Source organism: Lactuca serriola, chromosome 4 (assembly GCF_051521515.1).
Source record: "Lactuca serriola cultivar US96UC23 chromosome 4, Lser_US96UC23_V15, whole genome shotgun sequence".
Taxonomy (NCBI): domain Eukaryota; kingdom Viridiplantae; phylum Streptophyta; class Magnoliopsida; order Asterales; family Asteraceae; genus Lactuca; species Lactuca serriola.
In genome coordinates, this window is record NC_136411.1 from 247,435,843 (window position 1) to 247,459,516 (window position 23,674).

The window sequence follows — 23,674 nt, forward strand, 5'->3', positions numbered from 1 at the left end:
TGTGGACCCTCTGGTCCTAACTCTGTAACTCTGAACATACATATCATGAATCACATAGAATAATGCAATGTATCACATCATATAACTAACATACAAAATACTCTGTCACATAACTCTAATTACCACTCTAGGTAAAGTATAGTGAGAAGACTCGCCTCGAAGGATGTCTAGTAAGCTCTCCTGCTCGACGTCCTCGATCTAGCTTCCACCTACCAACATAATAACATCTCTAATCAATACTTTTCTATTGCCCTCATCTCTAAAGAATGGGTAGAAGACCATTCTACCCCTCCCTGACCTCTCTCAAATCAGTTTGACCAAAACCCCATGGTCAACTGAAGTCGACTCTAGTCAACGGTCAAACTTTGACCAGACTCCTCAAGTGCACTCGGGTGACTCGGCGAGTCCATGCGTGTCCTCTGAAACCTCATAAAGTCTCACTCGACTCGTCGAGTTAACCTTTCACTCGATGGGTCACCACTGGTCACGAATCGCGGGGCAACCCGACTCGACTCGTCGAGTCCCCATATGGACTCGGCAAGTTCCCTCCATGGCAACACTCAAATGTCCTTCTGAGGTCAGATCTGATTCTTTAACTTATAGATCTGGCATTCTAACATCCAATAATCACATAAAGGTTCAATCTTTAAGCTTATGCATCACTCTTATAACCTTATATGAAGAAATAGATCCTAAAATGGCAACCTAGATCCATAACCCCAAAGGGACTGCATAAAGCTGGAAGATTGGGACTCTCTGGACCTCTTAAGGTCTAGATCTAAAGCTTATTCCACATTGGGACCTCATATACTCCATATTCCTTTAAAGAAAGGGGGCAAGAAACCCTAGATTCATGCAATCAACACCATACAGAAGGAAAGGTCCGATTTATTACCTCAAAGTGAAGCTCCTTGCTTCAAGGTCTCAGAATGTCAACCTCCTCTGGTCCTTCATGCTAGAACCCTCCTTCTCCTTTGCAATGTCACACCAAAAGGCTTAAGATGGCTCTTCTTCACTCTCTAAGCTCTCTGGTTCGAAAGGAGTCTCTCAAGGGTGAATGTGGCCGCCATTGAAGGCCATAAGGTCCTTTAAATAGGTCCCAAACCCGGACAATTAGGGTTTTTCTTAACAACGCTGACTCGGCGAGTCAGATACAAGACTCATCGAGTCCCTTCATTAAACTGGTCACGGAGTGATGATTCTACTCGACGAGTAGAGGCGTCAACTCGTCGGGTCACTCCTCATAACTAAAGAAGAAATACTCAAATTGTCATGCCTGGAAATCCGGATGTTACACTAGTAATACGAGTACCTTGATATATAAAGATGAAATTTCATAGTCTGATTTCTACTAGGTCCCTCTATGATCATTTGGTGTAACCTAGTCGTATATAATTAAGATTGAAAAGACAGTCGACTGAGTGGCGCTACCCTATGTCCACAACCAAACAAGGAACATGAATTAAGGCAGAATCAGGCACTCTTAGTATGTATAGTCTTAATTATATATGACTCTGCGTTTACACTAAGCCATCATAGCTCACCTGCAAGGATCTTTCATTTTTTCCTATGAATGATATGATTTGTTCGGATGAGGGAACAATTTATGATTATGATTTTAATTGGCAAAACTTTTTGTGAAAATTCAATACTTAATTTTTTGTTATTTGGAAAGATAACAAAAATCTTGGTAGGGTTCCTCGTTGCTTCTTCATGTCCAGTTGTTAAACTCCTCCATCATTCCTCTATGTTGGACAATCCCTCTTGAAATATCTTGTTTCACTGCATGTGTGGCATAATGGACTTATTCCAGCCTTGGGGGTTGGAGTGATGTATTGGGTCGGGGGCCTACAGGAATGGGCGGTGTGCCCCTTCTTGTTTCACTTATCGCAATACAATTCCCGACAGACTCCATAATGATGGTAGTTACACTTGCTGCAGTGTGGGAGGTTTCCATAATATGGTGTTGTCGGTGTTGAGGTAGTAGGGTCGATGGGGGTATGGACTGCTATAGCTTGTTTCCTTTTGGTAGGCCCTTGAGTCGAACTGCCCCCTTTCTCGTTCCCGAACTTTCATTTCATGTTCTTAGGTTTGCGATTTGGGGTGTCCTTGTAAGCAGTCACTCATTGGTTTTGTTACTATGGTTGGAATTGTCGACATTGTTTCCATTTTCGTTTGTGTTGTTAGCGTTAAGTTACACCATGACAACTGTTACGGCGACTTGGAATGTAGCGGAGTCTATCTGCAGAATTGGTGTTTCGCCGGTGTGCTGGTTATTTCCATGGAAAGACATGATTCTGTTGCATGATGAGAAACGAGCTCATAAGTAACCATGGTCATTTCTAGTTGTATCCATCCATTTATATTTACATATAAATTTCACGTGTTGTACGATTCTCAATGTTTCGACCTACATCCCTATGATGTATTTATGGTAGAGAGTAGAAATAGGTATTGTACGAATGTTAAGTTTATCAAAATAGAATATAGCTATCAATACAATTAGTGGATTCAGATTACAAGGGTTCTTAGAGGGTGTACCTCTCTTGATTTACTACTACTAGTTGTAACGAAATACATAATAAACCTAGGACATAGCACAAGTAGTGTAGTTACTAGCTCACTTGGCTATCCTAGTCTATCATATGCCAAAATGGCGCATAAGGTGTCTATCCATTTCATTCATCTCACGAGTGGCCTCTTCTGCTCTCTAATCTACTAAGGCCGCCCTAGCCTCAGCTACAATGATCTGTTGTCTCATGGTGGCCAATTCCTCCTCTAAGGAGTATAGATGGCCTGTAAGTCCCTCTAGCTCTGCTTGCTGGTTCAATATTGCTCCCGAATGGTGTTAGCTCTCGAATTCGCATTGTTGCACTCCGGCCTTCGCATCCAATCTCCATTACTTCATGATGGAGAGCCTGAACCTGGGTGTCTAGATGGGCTACTTGTGGTACAATTGGAGATAGTGCTTGATTTGTGAGGGTGATGGGGCCTGGGGTATGGTGTAGTGGGTGCATGCCCGTTACTGATTGTCAGTCGTCTCCTCTAATCCAGGCATGCTATTGATTTGCCCCTTGCGGAGGTGCATCCTGTACAAGGGGGATGTTAGCAATGAATTTTTCCCTTGCATGTGCGATATTTTCTTACTAGGTATGATCATCCTAATAGAACTCCTATTGGATGTTTACGTACCTAGGAGGACAGAGCTGGGTCTCTTGCCTGCTCCTGATAGGGTAGGGTTCGCAAAGCATCTCTCTGGCGCCTTCAGCCTCGTTTGGCTCTTCATCAGAATCCTCCCCCTCGTAATCCACCTCTTAGTGTTCTTCGGGACCCACTTCTAGGTTTTCCTCATGAACCTCTTCTAGCTCCTCCTCGATCCATCCGTCGGTTACCATGGCAAGGTGGTGGGGGTCTTCGTGATGAAATTTAGCCGTGTGGTCTAAGCGAGAATAGAGGTATGAGAAACACGTAGAAGATTTAGACGTGGGGGTTATATGGTATCCTAAAATACTCCTATAGTATTTTAAACGTTGTGATTGGTTCATGGTCTCTTAGTGTTGGTAAGTGTAGACTCGTTGTTTACTATAAGTATTTCCCAGCATATGCTAGTTACACCTCAGATTGATATAGTTGATTAGGTTATATTTATTCAAGGTCTAATTACATATCCCAAGGCCTACGCTTAGTTTTCAACTCATCGTACTACTTTTATTATGCCCTCGTTATGACACTGACCTAACTTGTATGTACTTTTTGTAATGCTCGTAGATCCGGGCTAGTCAATTTAGAGATAATAGGGGTCGAAAACGACTTTTCGGCAAAAGATTATTTAGAATAAATAATATTAACCAAGTTGTAGTATATGTTACAAGGTTTCCGTACATATAAAGAGCACCGAAATCCGAGTTATAACAAAGAAGTTATGACCCGTCGAAGTTTCACGACGGAACTGGCACGACATCGGGAAGTGTAAATAGTGAATTTACGATAGAGTGACTTTTAGCCTTATCAATCTAAACAAAAGTCGTAGAAAATGTTAAACCGAGGGTGTCCATAAAAAGAACGCCAAATCTGACTTCGTATGAGGAAGTTATGATTTTTCTAAGATTTGGCATAGCGGTGCATGACCCGAAACTCGAATTTTAGTTCGAGTGGTTTTTGGCTTACGCGACCTAAATAAGAGTTGAAGATCTCATTAATATGAACTCAACGGTAAAAAGACAGACAAAAACGGAGTCTGTATGAAGGAGTTACAAATTCTTTGCGATCATTTAACAGTCTAATCTCTTCCTACTATTAAATTTAAGATCGGTCGAGAATTAGCCGACGGAGTAAAAAGGAAAGTTGTAGATTTTATTTTTACCTACGCGTGGATATAAATAACGTCAAAAACGAAGCTCGTATGCGAAAGTTATGGACGAAGCTTAGTCTCTACTTTTCGAGCGCGACAAATTCGATACAGTTTTGTAAATCCGAGATAGATTGAGAATTAGCCAACGAGGTCTAAATGAAAGTTGTAGTACTCGTAAATACCAACGCGTGGATATAAATATCGACAAAAACGGAGATCGTATGCGAAAGTTACGGACGAATCTTAGTCTCTACTTTTCGAGTGCGACGAATTCGATACAGTTTTTGTAAATATGAGATAGAAGGAGAATTAGCCGACGGGGTCTAAATGAAAGTTGTAGTACTCGTAAATACCAATGCGTGTATATAAAAAATGTAGAAAACGGAGCTCGTACGCAAAAGATACGGACGATGCTTGGAGACTACTTTACTATAAAATTCCTATAAATAAGAGATGAAGTCTTCAAAATTTCTTCACACCATAAGCCCCTCTTTCTCTCTCTAACTTCTCTCTAGCCTCCCTAAACCCCTCCCAAGTCTAGGGAACCTCCCTAGCACGAGAAGAAAGCCCCGGAGCGCTCGAGGGCTCCGAGAAGAAAAGCTTTCGGCTCAGAAACGCTGCCCCAGCGAAGCCCGGTTTCTAATAAAAACCCGATGTAAGTGAGCTACGCCTATACTATATTTAATTTAGCTTTTATTTAATTATAGTAACATTATTAGGACCTTAAAATAATTATTTGGGCTATTATTATGAGTTATATTGAGTGTTATTTAACGCTTATATAATAGTAATAATAGCTCGACTATTAATTAGACGCGGTTAATGTTAAAAACTAAAACCTAGTGGTATTGATACTAGGTTTTGTCGAGAAAAATTGTTTTGAGATAACGAAACGCTGTCTGAGTTCGGAATCACCACCTAATCAGGTGAGTGCGTGGTCCCTTTCATCTTACACATAGATATAAAGTATTTATATATATTATGTGTTGTGAGTGCATGGTCCCTTCATCTTACACATAGATATGAAGTATTTATATATATATATATATATATATATATATATATATATATATTACGTGTTGTGAGTGCATGGTCCCTTTCAACTTACACATAGATATGAAGTATTTTATATAAATTACGTGCTATGTGTGCATATTATCTAAATACTTGCTGCCTATGATGGATGAATGATTTTATACATGTTTTAAATGATTTAAATATATATTTATTTTATATCTACAAATAGTTGGGATAATACATGGGTTGGTGAAATAGTTGGTGTGTGATTAAATAAAATGATGAGAGATAGGTGATGATAGGAAGGTGATAATAATTAGGTGATGGATAGGTGATGATGAATCGGTGATGTAGGATGAAAGATACTATAACCTTGTCCGACAATTTGGAGATGTAGTCATCTACTAGAGTATAGATGGCGACCACGGACTATTCTAGACAACCCGTGGAAACACCAGCATACTTATAACATGTAGGTGATGAATTACGAGTCCAGGTGATGTTGTCATTGTATATTCATGTGATGATACTCTAACCCTTACTATGAATTACGAGTTCAGGCGATGTTGTAACTACGTATTCATGCGATGATGCCCTAACCCTTGTTGGGCACGTATTGAAGGAGTAATCCCTGAATCAATATTGTCTATGCAATGTAGGCGATGATCCTTAGGGAGAGTCCTTAGGAACAAACATATAAGAAAATGCGATGTAAGGAGATGAAAGGTAAATATGATGTAGGAGACGATCCTTAGGATAAATCCTTAGGGAAGGTACTTAGGAATAAAGAAGATAATGGGGATGGTAATTGGGTTAATTGTTTGATGATTAAACATAATAATTATATTATTGTGGGTTGAAAACCCTATGTACTCACCAGGTTTCCCAACCTGACCCACTCAGTTTACTTGTATCACAGGTGACGAGGTGAAGTTACATTACACTGAGTGATTAAGGAGATATAGATCACTAGTGTAAATGAATGTAAGTTCTATTTATGCTTATGTTTCTGAATGATGATGACATCCCAAATGTTTTAAAATGAATAAAAATACATTTCTTCGGAATTGCTTTGATAATGAAATTATCATGTTTTTCTGGGAAAAAATTCCGCAACGTTTTTTTTAAAAGAGACACTCTGATTTTTATAAAGCATAAACAAAATCGGTCTTTTCTGGCCGTGAAAATGGGGATGTGACAGTTGGTATCAGAGCATTAGTTTAAGCGAACTAGGAAGTTGTAGGAAATTTCTAGACTTAAACTTAGAATGCTAAGCGATGATTGTGAGATGAGTGTCTGCTATATTTTAGACACAAACACTAGTTTATTTTAGGAATGATGCCTAAAATGTTTTATGTGTTAAATGTTTTATGTGACAACCTGATATTTCGAATCAATGTAATGACCTAAAAAGTCACAAATTTGTAATCTCTTTTGATATAATGAAACTAGCATCGAAAATAAAATGTTCAAAAGTCTCTATTGGGTTGCCTAAAATGATAGTTATCATGTCAAGATTTTCAGAAATATAAAGAACACTGAAAACCGAGTCATAACGAAGAAGTTATCACCAACCAAAGATTCACAACAAAAACCATCAATACGGTTAAACGTAAAACGAGAAATTTCAATAAAATACTTATTAGCCTTAGGTATTTAAATCAAAGTCGTAGTTATCATTAAACCATGAACATACATAAAAAGAACGCCCAAATCTGACCTCGTATGAGGAAGTTATAAATTTTCGAAGTTCGGTATAGCGGTAGACAGCTAAAAACTCGAAACAGAAATCGAGTGACTTTTGGCCAGAATGACCTAAATGAGAATCGAAGGCCTCGGCAATGGTATTTCAACGGTAAAAAGTCTGGTGAAAATAGACATCGGATGAAGAAGTTATGGATTTTAATGGACTTTTCCTGCCCCGGCCTTTTAAAAATAAATAATAAAAATAATTTCAAAATTTGCCGACGGAGTCTAAAAGAAAGTTGTAGAGCATAGTCTCATCTACGCGTGGATATAAAGAACGTCGAAAATGGAGTTCATATGAAAAAGATATGAATTTTTGAAGTTTATTAAATAATTAAAATATAAAATTTATTTAAAACCCGGTATTATCCGAAGGAGGAGTCACCGGACCGATCCGAGTTACGCCCAGCGTACCCTCGTACGCCCAGTGTACTCAGGTGCTAGGCCTCAGAACGTCCACGTCGCCCCTACGCCTCTATGTCGTCCCATCCGAGATCCGGCAGACGAGGATGCGGTCATGCATGACATCCGGTACGCCCAGCGTACCGAGGGTCTTCAGCCCCCTATAAAAGGGATGCGAGGGTTCCGGGTAAAATTGCTCAATTCCTCTCTTTCTCTTGCGTTTTTACTCCGTTTTGCGTGTAAGAAATATCCCAAAGCCCCGATTTTCATACCCAAGCCCCAAAGGAAGTTTACGCTCCCGAGATTCCCGAGAATCCCGAGAAAATCTGCTTTCTCGAGTCCAAGTTCTGCTTGGTTTTCATCTCAACTTCTTCAATCTATCAGGTGAGTTCATACCCCTATAACTACGTTTTCAACTACTTTATAAATGCTTTTATACGCTTTCAAAGGGGGGGGGGGAAATACAAGTAAAACACACAATTACTCTCGTGTGGAAAAAAATAAACTTTTACTACATTTATATAACAAATCATATGTGATTCTTAACTATCATATGAAAATGTTCGCATGCAACACCTATTCAATAACATCTTGTCCTTTGAGAAAATACACATGTTGTTACACAAATGTCAAACACTTCATTTATATTTCGAGTACAAATGTTCAATAATGTTATACTTTACATACAAAGTCAACACTACACTAGGGTTTACCATACAAACGAAATACACTTTTGGAAAAACTATAATAGGTATAGTTTACTAGATATTCATGAGATTTTACATACTATAAGTACTATATCAAAGAAATACCTTCATTTACAAGAACAAACGAGCTTTTCATACGTAAATCTATTTAATACTAAGTTTTGTGAGACGTTCAGCTTCACGTACTTTTGAGTATGCGGTTAAAGTCCTGTATTATATAGCATAATCTCTTGTAGGGAGAGCCTGATACTTGTGTATATATCTATACGGGATTGACAATCCCGCACCTAACCTGTTAGCTACAGTTAGACCGGCAGGTCTGGGGTCACAAACGTCATAACACTCCAACGCCTGAAGAACGTTGTTACAGGCAGTCTGGGTCAATAGCATGGTTGTAAAACTCACATGGAGTATTAAAAACACGTGATTACGGGGATATCAGATGTCTTAAAGATTTTATACACACATAAATCTACTATTCTAGGCATGAAAAACACTATTGCATTATAGTTTTGAAACTTTTGAACTGCCACCCACTTACGGAAAAACATCAGATTTCTAGAAGTAAACGTTCAAAACGGTCGGGTCTTAGTAGAAGACTACATTTATACTAGTAGAAAATATGGGATTTTCTAGGAGTTTTCAAATGTCTATAAACAAATTTATTCAAATTCATACAATCATTGACATCAAATACTTATGAACTGACCAGCTTAAATGATGACCTACTCTTTCAAAATCTACTTGTATTTCTCAGGGATTCAGTAATACAGGTAAACCCCAGCTTTTGGAGAAGTGATGCTAAGGCATCAGCTTTAAACTCATTTTGTCATCATATTGTAATTTGTTTTTTTAAACATGTATCTTATAACAATGTAACTTTTAAATTATATATATGATGGTTGTGTTTACTTTCTTTACTATGTATTCAATCGTTTCGATACTACATGAAGTCATCCGCCCCCAAACGTTTCCGCCGTTCTGGTTTGGGGGTGTGACATTTTATGTTATAGCTATAAAGATGCCTTATACGCAATTATTTGTTCGGATCTATGGTCTGTTGCCGACCGGATCTGGAAATTTTATGTGTTTAGATTTCTAAACGTTTGATTACGGTATTAGAACTGGCATATAACTTTTCAGTGTGACAAGGAGATCTATATGTCTATCGTAAATAAAATCTTTCCTATCTTAAAATTCTCGCCTCGGTACACCGAACGTCTGCTTGGGTGTACAAAACATCATGGTGAAGACAAACTAGGAAATATCCGAGGAAGATGACAACCTGAGCCTAAGAAGGTGATGGGTCATGAATCGGTCGTTGCGCCTGCACCCGAACCTATCACAATGGAAAAAGTTTAGGAAGTGATGCGAACCATGATAGACTGAGAAAATAGAGGAAATAAGATGGCTTACGATAGTGAATGATACCTATCGGAAGACATCATAAGAGAGGTATCTTGCCTTTAGAATACGTCTGATAAAATAGAAGTACGTCTAGAGAAGTACGATACATCTGAATGTACACATTTGATTGGCGAGATGATAGAATGATTGGTGTAATTCCTAAAGTTTTCCTATGATTTGGAATTTCCATCACCAACCGAGTTAAAGCAGAATTGATGATTGAAGATACGCATGGAAGAAGTCCTATTAGAGTCTAGGGAAATTTTTATGATTATTTGGACATACTCGTATATGTTAAATTGTTTTGTGATTTTAGGACTTGGGGACTGCGAGACAATACTTAGGACGAGTATGAGTAGATGTGAAAGGTAATAGATGCATATACTACCGGAAGCACAGGACTCATGCTTGGATCAGGGAAAGTCACAAGGTTACCAAGAAGCCAATAATTGATTCCGTTTTATTCAAGCATGTCGATACCATCGTTTCAGTAATGACTAAGAAGATTGTTATTATTCTGACCCTAGTGGTCATATCAAATTCAGTCCAACTACGATCAATATGTTACGTTGTTCAGAGAACCAAGTTCGATGTAACATCTGACTTAAGCCATAGGATTGAAGTAAAAGATAATCAAAGTGATCGGTAGAGGTATCGCGACGGTTGCTTGTAGCTAGAAATGCTACCTTTTAAGATGTGATTAGAACATGAAGGAAGGTATAGTCTGTTCTGGAATTTGACTCTAAAAGACCTGAGTCCAAGCAATGCATCATATGATGAAAGGTCATTAGAACATGACCTATCGGTCTATTATGATAATCGAAGGAAGAAACTTATCTCAAGTTTGTTAAAGAAGGAGTCTCCAATAAAGATCGAGATCGTGACAGGAAGATCATGACTGAAAGTTTAACATGAGATAGAGAGTGGGTCCAAGATCAGGCACCGCCTGCAGTCAGGAAGTCTTAGAGTTAGATACTCGTTCGAAGAAACATCAAAGTTACGGTTATTACTTAGGATGAAGAGATAACGTATGGAGTCATCATGTGAGCCCTGTTTCGTTGATGATTCCGAGATGTAATCATCCTAAGGGGGAGATAATTATAATGCTCGTAGATCCAGGCTAGTCAATTTAGAGATAATAGGGGTCGAAAATGACTTTTCGGAAAAAGATTATTTAGAATAAATAATCTTAACCAAGTTGTAGTATATGTTACAAGGTTTCCGTATATATAAAGAGCGCCGAAATCCGAGTTATAACGAAGAAGTTATGACCCGTCGAAGTTTCGCGACGGAACCGGCACGGCACCAGGAAGTGTAAATAGTGAATTTATGATACAGAGACTTTTAGCCTTAGCGATCAAAACAAAAGTCGCAGAAAATGTTAAACCGAGGGTGTCCATAAAAAGAACGCCAAATCTGACTTCGTATGAGGAAGTTATGATTTTTCTAAGATTTGGCATAGCAGTGCATGACTCGAAACTCGGATTTTAGTTCGAGTGGTTTTTGGCTTATGCGACCTAAATAAGAGTTGAAGATCTCATTAATATGAACTCAACGGTAAAAAGACAGACGAAAACGGAGTCTGTATGAAGGAGTTACGAATTCTTCGCGGTCATTTAACAGTCTAATCTCTTCCTACTGTTAAATTTAAGATCGGTCGAGAATTAGCCGACAGAGTAAAAAGGAAAGTTGTAGATTTTATTTTTAACCACGCGTGGATATAAATAACGTCAAAAACGAAGCTCAAATGCAAAAGTTATGGACGAAGCTTAGTCTCTACTTTTCGAGCGCGACAAATTCGATACAGTTTTGTAAATCCGAGATAGATTGAGAATTAGCCAACGAGGTCTAAATGAAAGTTGTAGTACTCGTAAATACCAACGCGTGGATATAAATATCGACAAAAACGGAGATCGTATGCGAAAGTTACGGACGAATCTTAGTCTCTACTTTTCGAGTGTGACGAATTCGATACAGTTTTTGTAAATATGAGATAGAAGGAGAATTAGCCGACGGGGTCTAAATGAAAGTTGTAGTACTCGTAAATACCAATGCGTGTATATAAAAAATGTAGAAAACAGAGCTCGTACGCAAAAGATACGGACGATGCTTGGAGACTACTTTACTATAAAATTCCTATAAATAAGAGATGAAGTCTTCAAAATTTCTTCACACCATAAGCCCCTCTTTCTCTCTCTAACTTCTCTCTAGCCTCCCTAAACCCCTCCCAAGTCTAGGGAACCTCCCTAGCACGAGAAGAAAGCCCCGGAGCGCCCGAGGGCTCCGAGAAGAAAAGCTTTCGGCTCAGAAACGCTGCCCCAGCGAAGCCCGGTTTCTAATAAAAACCCGATGTAAGTGAGCTACGCCTATACTATATTTAATTTAGCTTTTATTTAATTATAGTAACATTATTAGGACCTTAAAATAATTATTTGGGCTATTATTATGAGTTATATTAAGTGTTATTTAACGCTTATATAATAGTAATAATAGCTCGACTATTAATTAGACGCGGTTAACGTTAAAAACTAAAACCTAGTGGTATTGATACTAGGTTTTGTCGAGAAAAATTGTTTTGAGATAACGAAACGTTGTCTGAGTTCGGAATCACCACCTAATCAGGTGAGTGTGTGGTCCGTTTCATCTTACACATAGATATGAAGTATTTATATATATTACGTGTTATGAGTGCATGGTTCCTTTCATCTTACACATAGATATGAAGTATTTATATATATTACGTGTTGTGAGTGCATGGTCCTTTTCATCTTACACATAGATATGAAGTAATTATATATATTACGTGTTGTGAGTTCATGGTCCCTTTCACCTTACACATAGATATGAAGTATATATATATATATATATATATATATATATATATATATATATAATGTGTTATGAGTGCATGGTCCCCTTCATCTTACACATAGATATGAAGTATTTTATATAAATTACGTGCTATGTGTGCATATTATCTAAATACTTGCTGCCTATGATGGATGAATGATTTTATACATGTTTTAAATGATTTAAATATATATTTATTTTATATCTACATATAGTTGGGATAATACATGGGTTGATGAAATAGTTGGTGTGTGATTAAATAAAATGATGAGAGATAGGTGATGATAGGAAGGTGATAATAATTAGGTGATGGATAGGTGATGATGAATCGGTGATAAAGGATGAAAGATACTATAACCTTGTCCGACAATTTGGAGATGTAGTCATCTACTAGAGTATAGATGGCGACCACGGAATATTCTAGACAACCCGTGGAAACACCAGCATACTTATAACATGTAGGTGATGAATTACGAGTCCAGGTGATGTTGTGACTGTATATTCATGTGATGATACTCTAACCCTTACTATGAATTACGAGTTCAGGCGATGTTGTAACTATGTATTCATGCGATGATGCCCTAACCCTTGTTGGGCACGTATTGAGGGGGTAATCCCTGAATCAATACTGTCTATGCGATGTAGGTGATGATCCTTAGGGAGAGTCCTTAGGAACAAACATATAAGGAAATGTGATGTAAGGGGATGAAAGGTAAATATGATGTAGGAGACGATCCTTAGGATAAATCCTTAGGGAAGGTACTTAGGAATAAAGAAGATAATGGGGATGGTAATTGGGTTAATTGTTTGATGATTAAACATAATAATTATATTATTGTGGGTTGAAAACCCTATGTACTCACCAGGTTTCCCAACCTGACCCACTCAGTTTACTTGTATCACAGGTGGCGAGGTGAAGTTACATTACACTGAGTGATTAAGGAGATATAGATCACTAGTGTAAATGAATGTAAGTTCTGTTTATGCTTATGTTTCTGTATTGACGATGACATCCCAAATGTTTTAAAATGAATAAAAATACATTTCTTCGGAATAGCTTTGATAATGAAATTATCATGTTTTTCTGGGAACAAATTCCGCAACATTTTTATTAAAAGAGACACTCTGATTTTTATAAAGCAGAAACAAAATCGGTCTTATCTGGCCGTGAAGATGGGGATGTCACACTTTTACTTAAAATATTATTATATTTTTAAAAGTATATTTGTAGTCAGAGTGTTTTAGCCCCATGGTATTTATAGTTGTATATATTATATGGTTTGATATACTAGTTCACTATAAACAATGCTCTGATACCAATCTGTTACACCCCAGACCAGAACGACGGAAACGTCTGAGGGCGGATGGAGTGACTTCATGTATAGTATCATAACAATTGAATAGTAATGAACATAATAACACAAACATTCATACATTGAGAATTCAAGTATTACATTGTTTACAAACCCTGTTTGTTCAAAAATTGAATACAAATAACTGAAAAGTAGAAAAAAAAACATGAGACGATGACGCCGGTCCTCAAGAATAGTTGAATAACGGTGTACTGGTTTCCTGAGAATACAAGTGATTTTGAAAAGTGTTAACTCTAAAGTTGGTGAGTTTATAAGCATTTTGTATGAAAAGGGTTTGTAACCGTTTTGCGAAAAATGGTTTCACATACTTTCAGAAAAATTCGATATTTCCTTTAATATGACATGTAATTGTTTGTAATTCCTTTGTATCTTTTCCTTGTAAAGTAATAATGTTTGTAACCAGAAAATCCAATATTTTCTTTCTATGAACCGTAGTCTTAAAACCTTATGACCAATATGTAAGTGAATGTTATACTGAAAATAGTATATATAGTTTTAAATTTTAATAAAACCAGTGAAGTGTAAGCTTCCCGTAAACAAAAATAATTTCGCTAATCCCTATGTGAGTTCTTATAACCATGCTTGATATGACTGTTATGCCTGAACGACGTTCTTCAGGCGTCGGAGTTGGTAGACTTTTGTCACCCTAGACTTGCCGGTCTAACTGTAGTGAACAACTGAGGTGTGGGGTTGTCAATCCCGTATAGATCTATACATAACGGTATCGCTCTCCCTCCAGGAGACTCTAGTTATAATGCAGGACTTAAGCTGTACGCTAGGTAGGTACGGTGAAAGAAAGTCTCACAAGAGCATTAACAGATTTATGTGAACTATGACTCCTTTTACTCGCAAAATAAGATAATTATACCTTTAAATAGTTATATCTGTCTTTAAAAGGTGTGGTTTGTGACTTCCATACTATACCAATTATAGTTTATCTTGTTGGTTGAAACTATTTATATAATCTTTTATATAAATATAGATATGTATTCTAGCATGAAAATATAAAATCAAAACATAATATTTTGGGGTTAAAAACCTACTAGTTTAATAAATGACTATGATGTAACCATTTTGGTTAGTAAAACTATCTTTTAGTAAAATTTCCCATGTAGTTCTACAGATCATAACTTTTCTTATGATTTTAGACACATAATCCAAACAATAACAAGTACATTCATTCTAACAAGCTCTATTAAGTTCTCTTTTACATTGTTAAGTAACCAAAACAAACTCTTAATTAAATCCTAACTTTTTACTAATTTAATTAAACAAGTTCTTAATCAAATAAGAAAAACAACATTATGATATGTGTAAAATTCCCAACAATATTCAATACTTCTTACAAGCTCGGAATCGTAAAAATATGAAATTTCAGTTTATATCATAATTAAATACCAACACGGAACCAATATGATACTTGTTACTTATTATCAGTTGATTATAACAATTACGGTTTCCATTAACTGATTAGATAGACTGATTTAATCCTAAATTAGGTGACTAGGCTAAAAAAAACTAAAACCAAACATTCATTAAGCACAAAATTGAAAACCTAGATAGAATAAAAAATCAAAAACTAGGTCTAATGATTGATTACATGAAAAGTACTAATCTATGGAGAACTGAGATCTAAGCTTTAGCTAGACATGGCTAAAATTTGATCAAAGCTAATGAAAGTGACATTAAACTACTAATTCTTACTAAACTGAATGATTGAGATGATCTACGACCTTCGGATCTTCAGAAAGTGATGAAAAAGTGCAAAGAATTGCCTTCAAAAGTCGTTTTTGTCGTCTGGGAATGTCTACGGCTTAAACTGACCAGAGAGGGAGCCTTTATATATGAGACAACAACTTCCAGTGCAAGAAAGTAAAAAATGTGATTGTATTTTTTTTTGGAAAATGCGATCACATTTTTGAAAGCATTTTTTGAAAAAATCCCAGAAACTCCGTTTAATGAAGTACGTTGCTATTTTGAACAAATTTTAAGACATCAAAGAAAAATGTGATCGCATTTTGGGAATTCACGATCACATTTTTTTGGCTCAACTCTTTGGACTGATTTTTGATCCAAAAGACAGTCAAAGCACAAATGCAATCACATTTCATGAAAAGCACGATCACATTTTCATAAAATGTGCGTTTTGAATGTGAAATATCTAGTTTTTAGCAAATCCAACCCAGGTTCTAGCTTCCTCAAGTGTTTTAGCTTCCTTAAGCTCAAAATATGCATCCAAAGCTGCTACCAAAGTACCGCTCCACTCGAAACATCTGAAAATTACATAAAAACATAAGTAGTGCGAGAATTATTGCGATAAACATGAGCTGAACATTATTTAAACTAATGCATATGAAATAACATAGAATATTATGCAAAATACTAATAAAAACTACCCTAAAAGATGCATAAAATGTCATCTATTAGGGCCAAATCATGGTCGTTACATGTATAAGTGCCAGGGGCCAGATCCTGGTCTTTCATACCATTTCCAGGTGCCAAATTTTGGTCTTCCATGCAATTACCAAGGGTCAAACCCTGGTCTTTCATACAAATGTCAGGGGCAAACCTTAGTCTTCCATTCAAGAGTCATAAAGATAACTAACATCCTACATAGTATAGCGAGAATACTCACCTCACAAACACAGTCGACAGCTAGCACGCTCACACAGTCGAAATAGAGTGCTACACACCTCCTATGAATCATACAAGGTAAACTATGAATCTACCATCTAACACTAGCCTTTTGACTAAAAGTCAAACCAGGTCAAAAATTCAATAGTCAAAGTCAATTCCAGTCGCCCTCCACGCCATAGCCAACCAATGGCCATGTCGTGGCCATCCAACTTGATCTTAATCAAAATCCACTACCATGTTATGGTAGACATACCACCATGTTGTGCGCGGAGTCTGACCAACACAGTCGTGAAATTCCCTATTGCCACGTCGTGGCACCCATCTTGCCACGTCATGACTACCACACTGGGTCAACTTAATAGTTTAAGCTCTCAATCCGTTAAGCCTTCCGTTCTAACTTTCCAAAATGCTTCTTGGGACCTTCGCGGTTCATAAAAATGCAAACTTTATGGACATGCATGGCCCATACATGTCCTTTATCCCACAAGGCCAAAATGGAGATAAAATGACATAAAATTCATGCAAGATTCTCCAAAACTCAAATAGCTTCTAGATCCAAAACTCAAATAACTAACCTAAACCCAAAAATGAGCCAAAACATGAAGCAAACCTAGATCTAAGAAGAAAGAGCCAAAATGGTGGAAACTTGAGGACTTACAATGAGTCTAGAAGATGCACACAAGGATTAGAGACAAGTTGCTTAAAGATATATGCAAATAAAAATAAAAATAAGTAAAAAATATTAGAAAACTAGATAATCATATAAATATGTCTTAATTTTTTTGATTCTTAATATGTTATTTTTCTGTATTTTTTTTGGTTTTTATTATCATCAAATAGAAGAGTTTGTTAACCCCAACATTATTATTAAGACTCGATACTGACTAACATATAATAATCTGATCTTATATAATCTCTTAGTATATACATCTAAACTATATGTTTCAATAGCAAATTGTAAAGATATGCACATTCTGGTCAATAAATGATCTTGGTCGATACAATACATGTAAAAGATTGTGAAACATATACCATTAGTTTGTTCAAGTTTTGATTATATTATCCTTGACATTTTACTTGTTATGTTTCACAATTTTACTTGAAAAGTTAAACAACATTTGTTACCATATATGTGTTCAAGTTTGCAACATCTAGTTTGCAGCATCTGCTCTACATATATTTTCACCAAGGATGATGTGCCAAGGGATCTACTTTCAATAAAATTTCATATAAAAAAATCATTTCCTTATATGTATGCATGTCGAACTCTATCCTATATATATAACTCGACATCCTTAGACCAAGTAGACCTTCTTTAATATGTCGAATTAGTTCTTTAATTTGTCCAATAATGATTTTATCATATACACCTTTAGTGTATGCAAACGATTTCTAAGTATGGAAATCGGAATTTTAATGTAGATCGTAGACATGTTTAATTGTATGTTCATAGTCACAATTCATATTAGGTATTACAATTTCTTTTGTTCATTCAAATAAATTATGGAAACATTTCTATACACTCTCAATTGTTAATTGTTTTGAAGTTTGAAGTTTTTCGATTGTATCTACATCCATCTACAGCAAATTCGATCTGATCTAGAACTAACATACATCTCTTGTGTACTATTTAATGTAGTCAATCTTGTAAGTGTGACTACAATCGAAGAAAACAAGTTTTTTTTGTAAGAAAATGCATCGAGCAAGGAGCGATGTGCATGTTTAGGTTATATCCGGTTATAGTGTAAGTGTACGTTATCGTTCAAAGAACGTAGCAACAAAGTAGCTTGGTTGCCAGGAATGAGTTACGTACATATAAATACATAAAAAAATATCAAAAATTTAGCTGGTTTTAAAATAAAATAAATCGATAAATGACTTCAAAGAGCTATATTCAATACACCTACCTACTATTTAGTGTGATTCTTTTAGAGATTATACAATAAACGGAACAAATTATTCTCACAATCTCTCAAATTCAATATACACATAATTTTGTCTATTAGTATTAATTACAAATGCAATTAATACCAACTTTGACCCAAAAGATATATCCCTACTCTATTGGTAGTATACTAGTATAGAATGGGTTAAACATTTAAGTAATAATTAAATATCCATATCAATATTATCTGTCATTGTGCACTAGTAGGTTGAATTTTGAAAACCACAACAATTGTAATTTAATTCTTGATTAGGCCTAAAAGGGTTAGAAAGAGAAGAGGTTAGAAGGTATCCATATCAATATTATCTGTCATTGTGCACTAGTAGGTTGAATTTTGAAAACCACAACAATTGTAATTTAATTCTTGATTAGGCCTAAAAGGGTTAGAAAGAGAAGAGGTTAGAAGGTGGAGGTGTGAAAAGGATTAGAAAGATAGAGGGCATGTGAAAGGGGTGAAAGAAGAAACAAGAAACAGAAGTGGTGGTCTCATCGGCGCGCATTGGAAGACGCAATTTAATTTTCTAGAGAGGGACAGACACAACACAACGCAACACACCCCCATTTGTATTCGGTACACATACACACACCCTCTTCTCTTTTCTATTCTTTCTCTCTCTCTTTCTTTAGGAAACTACTATGAGCCTTGCGACTTTGTGTGTGTCTTTCTCTCTCTGGGTTATTTCGTAAATTAAAGATTACCCTATTTTTCACCCCACAAAAGCACACAATTTCGTGTTTGATTTTCTCTCAACGAAAGAAAGCCTCTCTTGTTCGCTGTTCTTTCTTTGAAAAGAGTCTTTGCTTAAAGAATCAGAAAGCTGATTGATTGGTTGATTCTTTGGTTGTTTGTTTGTTCGTATAGAAAGGAAACAAGAGATATGTTGATGAAGATGAAGTCGTTTTGATCATAATCATCATCATCTACTCTCTCAACCACCGTTTCAAGATCTTCTTATACTTAGCGTTAGATCCATCGCCTGTATTCTACCGTCTTTTTCAGGTATGTTGTTTTTCATCGATCATTCTTAACAATACCCAATTTCAGTTTTGTGTTTTTTCCAACTTCTCATCTGAAAATTTCACATATTTTGAAGGAAAATCAGTTTTTTGTTCTTTATTTCGGTGTTGATGCTGGGTTTTACCAGAAAGTCTTTATTTTCGTTTTCAAATTTGTCTTTTTGTAGACAACCGTATGCGTTTTTAGATTTATCTCTTCTTGTTTGAATCCTTTCTTCTTTTTATAATCACCTACACACCATTTTTCGCTTGTTTGACTGGTTTAATCGATTACACTTTACCCGATTCATATAAAACTGTTCTTGAAATAATGCTTGATGTATTCATTGTAGATTACCCATAGATCCATTCGTTTTGATGCATGCTCAATTTGACCCGATTCGATGGGTGGTGTTTGTTTGATTTTAAAGATTATGTTCTTTGTTTCTTTCACAGTTTGATTATTTTTATGGTGTACACCTGTTCTTTTTTTTTTTTTTGCTTGAAGTTATGACATGTATCCACCTAATTTAGGTCAGAAAGATTGACTTTGGTACGCCATTACACATGGTTTGGTGCTTTACTTCTTGAGCATTTAATAGACTCGTACATTTACAAGTGCAAATTGTGAATACCCATAAGTTAAACAGTTGTTTTCTCGATTATAATAATATAATAACTTGTAAACTACATAGTTTAAGTTCATGACTATATCTTCAAAAGTGTTATTATTTGATACTTATTTTTGTTACATTGGTTTTTCTCCTAGGATAAATTCATGAAATAGCAATGTACTTACAAATCTTGATTCTACTCAGGTTTTTCAAGAACTTGAAATAAAGAATTCTTGGCACCTGTCATCTGTATAAAAAGTTATTAATCCCAATGCAAGGACAAAAGGGCACAATTGGTAATTTACCAGAAGGCTTAGCCATGGAACATGGCTCAAGTTCAAGTGATTCATGGAACATGCGAAACCCTCCAAATCAAGAAACACAAAACATAAGTATGTGGAGCATGGGCGAGTCGAGTTCAAACTCAGTCCTCAACTCAGTGAGTCAAGACCCGAAAACATCTGAACACAGTTGGCCTCCTGCAAATATAAACATAACCCATAATCATGTTCATGGTCCTTTATTTGTGCAAAACTCGCATCTTGAAACTATTCCTCATAATGTAACTCCATCAACTTTTATTCCCATTAAGCCCTCGAGTTTTCCAGGTAGTTCTTCCTCCAACCCTTTTGAAATCGAAGGACAAGGACAGGGGCTTTTACGTCATTTACCATGTAAAAGAAAAGCAACAGAGTTAAGTATTGGTCAGTCATCTTCTTCAAACATGTTTCAAAACCCTAATCCAGTTAATGATTTGCAAAACGATTCGATTATTCCAAGACTCGGATTAAATATTGGATCTGAGATTGAAAATACTCGAAGAAATGTCCGAATTCGAATCAATAATTCACGCCAACAAGAACAACCATCAAATCCTCCTTTGAGACTCAACTCTGTAGATTTAAGATCACCACCTGTTGTAGCAATAACACCCGAGAATTCAAATTCACATTCACATTCAAATTCTAATTCAAATTCAAATTCATTGAGTCAAGAAACTCAACCCGTGTTGCGGGTCCCGGCATTGAGAAGAAACACACACGGATCCGGATCCGGATCCTCTCGGTGGAATCGAAATCGCTCTTCGGATAACTCAAGAACACTTCCGACAAATATCTCCGAGCATCCAATATTTGTGCCGCCACAAACCGCAATGAATTGGAATTTGAATTCCGGCGGAAACGGTGTTTCCAATTCCACCGCCGGAAATTCAAATCCGGTTCCTCCACCTTCGTCTATAATACCGAATTTGCCAATGAACCGCGGGTCTCCTCCGCATTACCCTTCGAGAAGACTTTCTGAGATTCTTCGCCGGTCGTTGTTGTCGTCGATGGATCCTGGTGGCGGTGGAGGGCTGAGCGGGAGCGGTAATCTTTTTTCTAGGATTCCGCCGGCCGTTGGAACATCGGAAACGGGAATTCCGGCGGTAGTTGGTGTTCCGGGGGGACATAATCATCGGCATCATGTATTACCTCATTCGAGATCGACAGATAGACTTGTGGATGGTGCTTTTGGATTTCCGTATTTAGCAAGAAACGTGGTTGGTGGAAGTGATGGAAGAGGCAGACTAGTGTCAGAGGTGCGTTCTTTAGGCCTTTATTTGTAAAGCAGGACATGACATAACATGACAGATGACACACTTTTGTAATTTTTGTCCTGTCCAATCCCATAATGTCAAGTCAAATCTCTCATATGCTCAAAAGACGTGAATACCCTTCTTACACTCATAATTACTATAATAGCCCTAAAAGCTTGTTTAGTCACATCAGTCCTGCTCTTTTCTGTCCTATCCAGTCTTGTCCAGTCATCGTAACAAATTACAAATGCATTATAATTTGCTCTTTTTAACTAAAGATTTAAGTTAAATTTTGATTGTAATATTTTTTTTTGTGTCTTTGGTTTCAGATACGCAATGTCTTGGATCTTATTCGTAGGGGAGAGGGCTTGCGATTTGAGGTTAGTTTTAAGCAAATATAATGCTTTCATATGATCATGTAACTTAATAAGAAGGAAATTGTGGTAAAAATAATATAAATTTTTCTTGTTGTATTGCAGGATGTTATGATTTTAGATCAATCGGTCTTCTATGGGATGGCTGATATTCATGATAGGCATAGGGATATGCGGCTTGATATTGATAACATGTCCTATGAGGTAAATAGAAACATCAATTTTCAAACCATTTTAAATTAAAAAACTAAATTACATTATTTTGCCCTAGAGTGTAGCTAAATGTTTACTATTTTGGTCCTAAAAAGTTCTCTTCCAGTTTTATTTCTTATTTGAGGTCTTTGTAACATTTCAGAAAATTTTATCTAAACACACAACTAATTGAAAACATCTTTAACATTTAATCAATTAAGAAACTTCAATATGTTATAGAAACGTTGTTTTGAATCTAGAATTTTTTTTTAAATAGTTATTTAAGCAAAAAAACTTATATGTAACATCTTATGATTATTCAGGAGCTATTGGCATTAGAAGAGCGTATTGGCAATGTGAACACTGGATTAACAGAAGAAAACATTTCTAGTTGTCTCAAGCATAAAACATATGCAACCGTATCAGACATTGAACCTTGCTGCATATGTCAGGTACAAATTGTTATTATCAGTAAATAATTAATTGTTGTTATGAGTAAACAAATCTGTATAATTGTTTTTATAATTTTTTTTAATAGGAGGAATATAAAAATGGAGATGATCTTGGGGGATTGGGATGCGGGCATGATTTTCATACAAATTGCATCAAACAATGGTTGCTTCAGAAGAACTTGTGCCCAGTTTGCAAGTCAGCGGCTTTTGCAAGTAGTAAATGAGGTTTTTGTTGAAGATGACAATTGCTTCAAAGAAGGGAAAAAAAGTGGTGGGTTGGGTAATGTCTTGAGAGTCTCATCAATGGAGTATTTTGTACTTGACCATTTTCAAGATTCTTTTTTCTTTGGTTTTGGTGGAGAGGATAATATTATCTAATGACATTTTCTATTCTATTTATGATTAAATTGTTATCAAGATTTTGTTTGCTTTCATCCCCAATTAAGATAAGCGCGTTGGTTAATTATATACATATGATTAGATGATACGGTTTGTATGCCATGTCTTAAGCCGAACAAAACTATAACAAGCCACGCATAGGGGTGTTGTCGAGGTGAACAAAAAGCTCAAATATAGTTAGAGTTGGTAAATACACTTAGAGTTGAGCTCATGTTGAGCCTAATTTGACTTTTAATCGAGTTGAATTTGAATAACTTTCGAGTTGGTATTGAATTTGAGTATCTTGGTATTGAGTACTTACAAGTTGCCTTTATTCGATTAAATCTCTAGCCAAACATATGTACATGCGGCACCCTCGTTTTTATAAAATTCTCTTGTAGTATAAAAAAGTTGGAGTTAACAATATTTTTAGAGGGTGTTTGAATTTACTAAAGAACTTTTCAAAAAGCTAATTAAACAAAAATAGTGTTTAGCAATGACAAAAGTTATCTTAAAATAATTTTTTTGAAAAGTTAAAAGTAAAACCATACAAAATTCCAGAGCGAAAGTAATGGGAGCGAACTAACGAACTTATTAACAACGAACTGGTTTATTAGATCATTTTATTGACAATTACAAACTTTGGCACTGATCAAT

The 23,674-nt window shown here is 36.1% G+C and overlaps 1 protein-coding gene across 2 annotated transcripts; it reads left to right on the plus strand.

The window, feature by feature from the left end:
• The first annotated feature begins 18,897 nt into the window (after positions 1-18,897).
• On the plus strand, positions 18,898-23,056 carry LOC145096909 (putative E3 ubiquitin-protein ligase RHG1A). 2 transcript variants are annotated; one of them, XM_079034293.1, is made up of 7 exons: positions 18,898-19,006; positions 19,298-19,435; positions 20,250-21,624; positions 21,951-22,001; positions 22,101-22,199; positions 22,511-22,639; positions 22,726-23,056. In XM_079034293.1, the coding sequence occupies exons 3-7, from the start codon at positions 20,317-20,319 to the stop codon at positions 22,861-22,863; spliced, it is 1,725 nt and encodes a 574-aa protein (XP_078890419.1). In that variant the 5' UTR covers positions 18,898-19,006; positions 19,298-19,435; positions 20,250-20,316; the 3' UTR covers positions 22,864-23,056. The 2 variants fall into 2 exon arrangements, with proteins under 2 accessions (XP_078890419.1, XP_078890418.1); XM_079034292.1 differs by lacking the exon at positions 18,898-19,006 and having other exon boundaries at positions 19,013-19,435.
• Positions 23,057-23,674: the final 618 nt, after the last annotated feature.

What these genes read in the sequence shown, in the direction of transcription:
- LOC145096909 (XM_079034293.1), top strand. Translation starts at nt 20,317, where the DNA reads ATGCAAGGACAAAAGGGCACAATTGGTAATTTACCAGAAGGCTTAGCC. An exon ending in GAGGCAGACTAGTGTCAGAG is followed by an intron (nt 21,625 to 21,950) that starts GTGCGTTCTTTA and finishes CTTTGGTTTCAG; the next exon opens with ATACGCAATGTCTTGGATCT. An exon ending in TTGATAACATGTCCTATGAG is followed by an intron (nt 22,200 to 22,510) that starts GTAAATAGAAAC and finishes ATGATTATTCAG; the next exon opens with GAGCTATTGGCATTAGAAGA.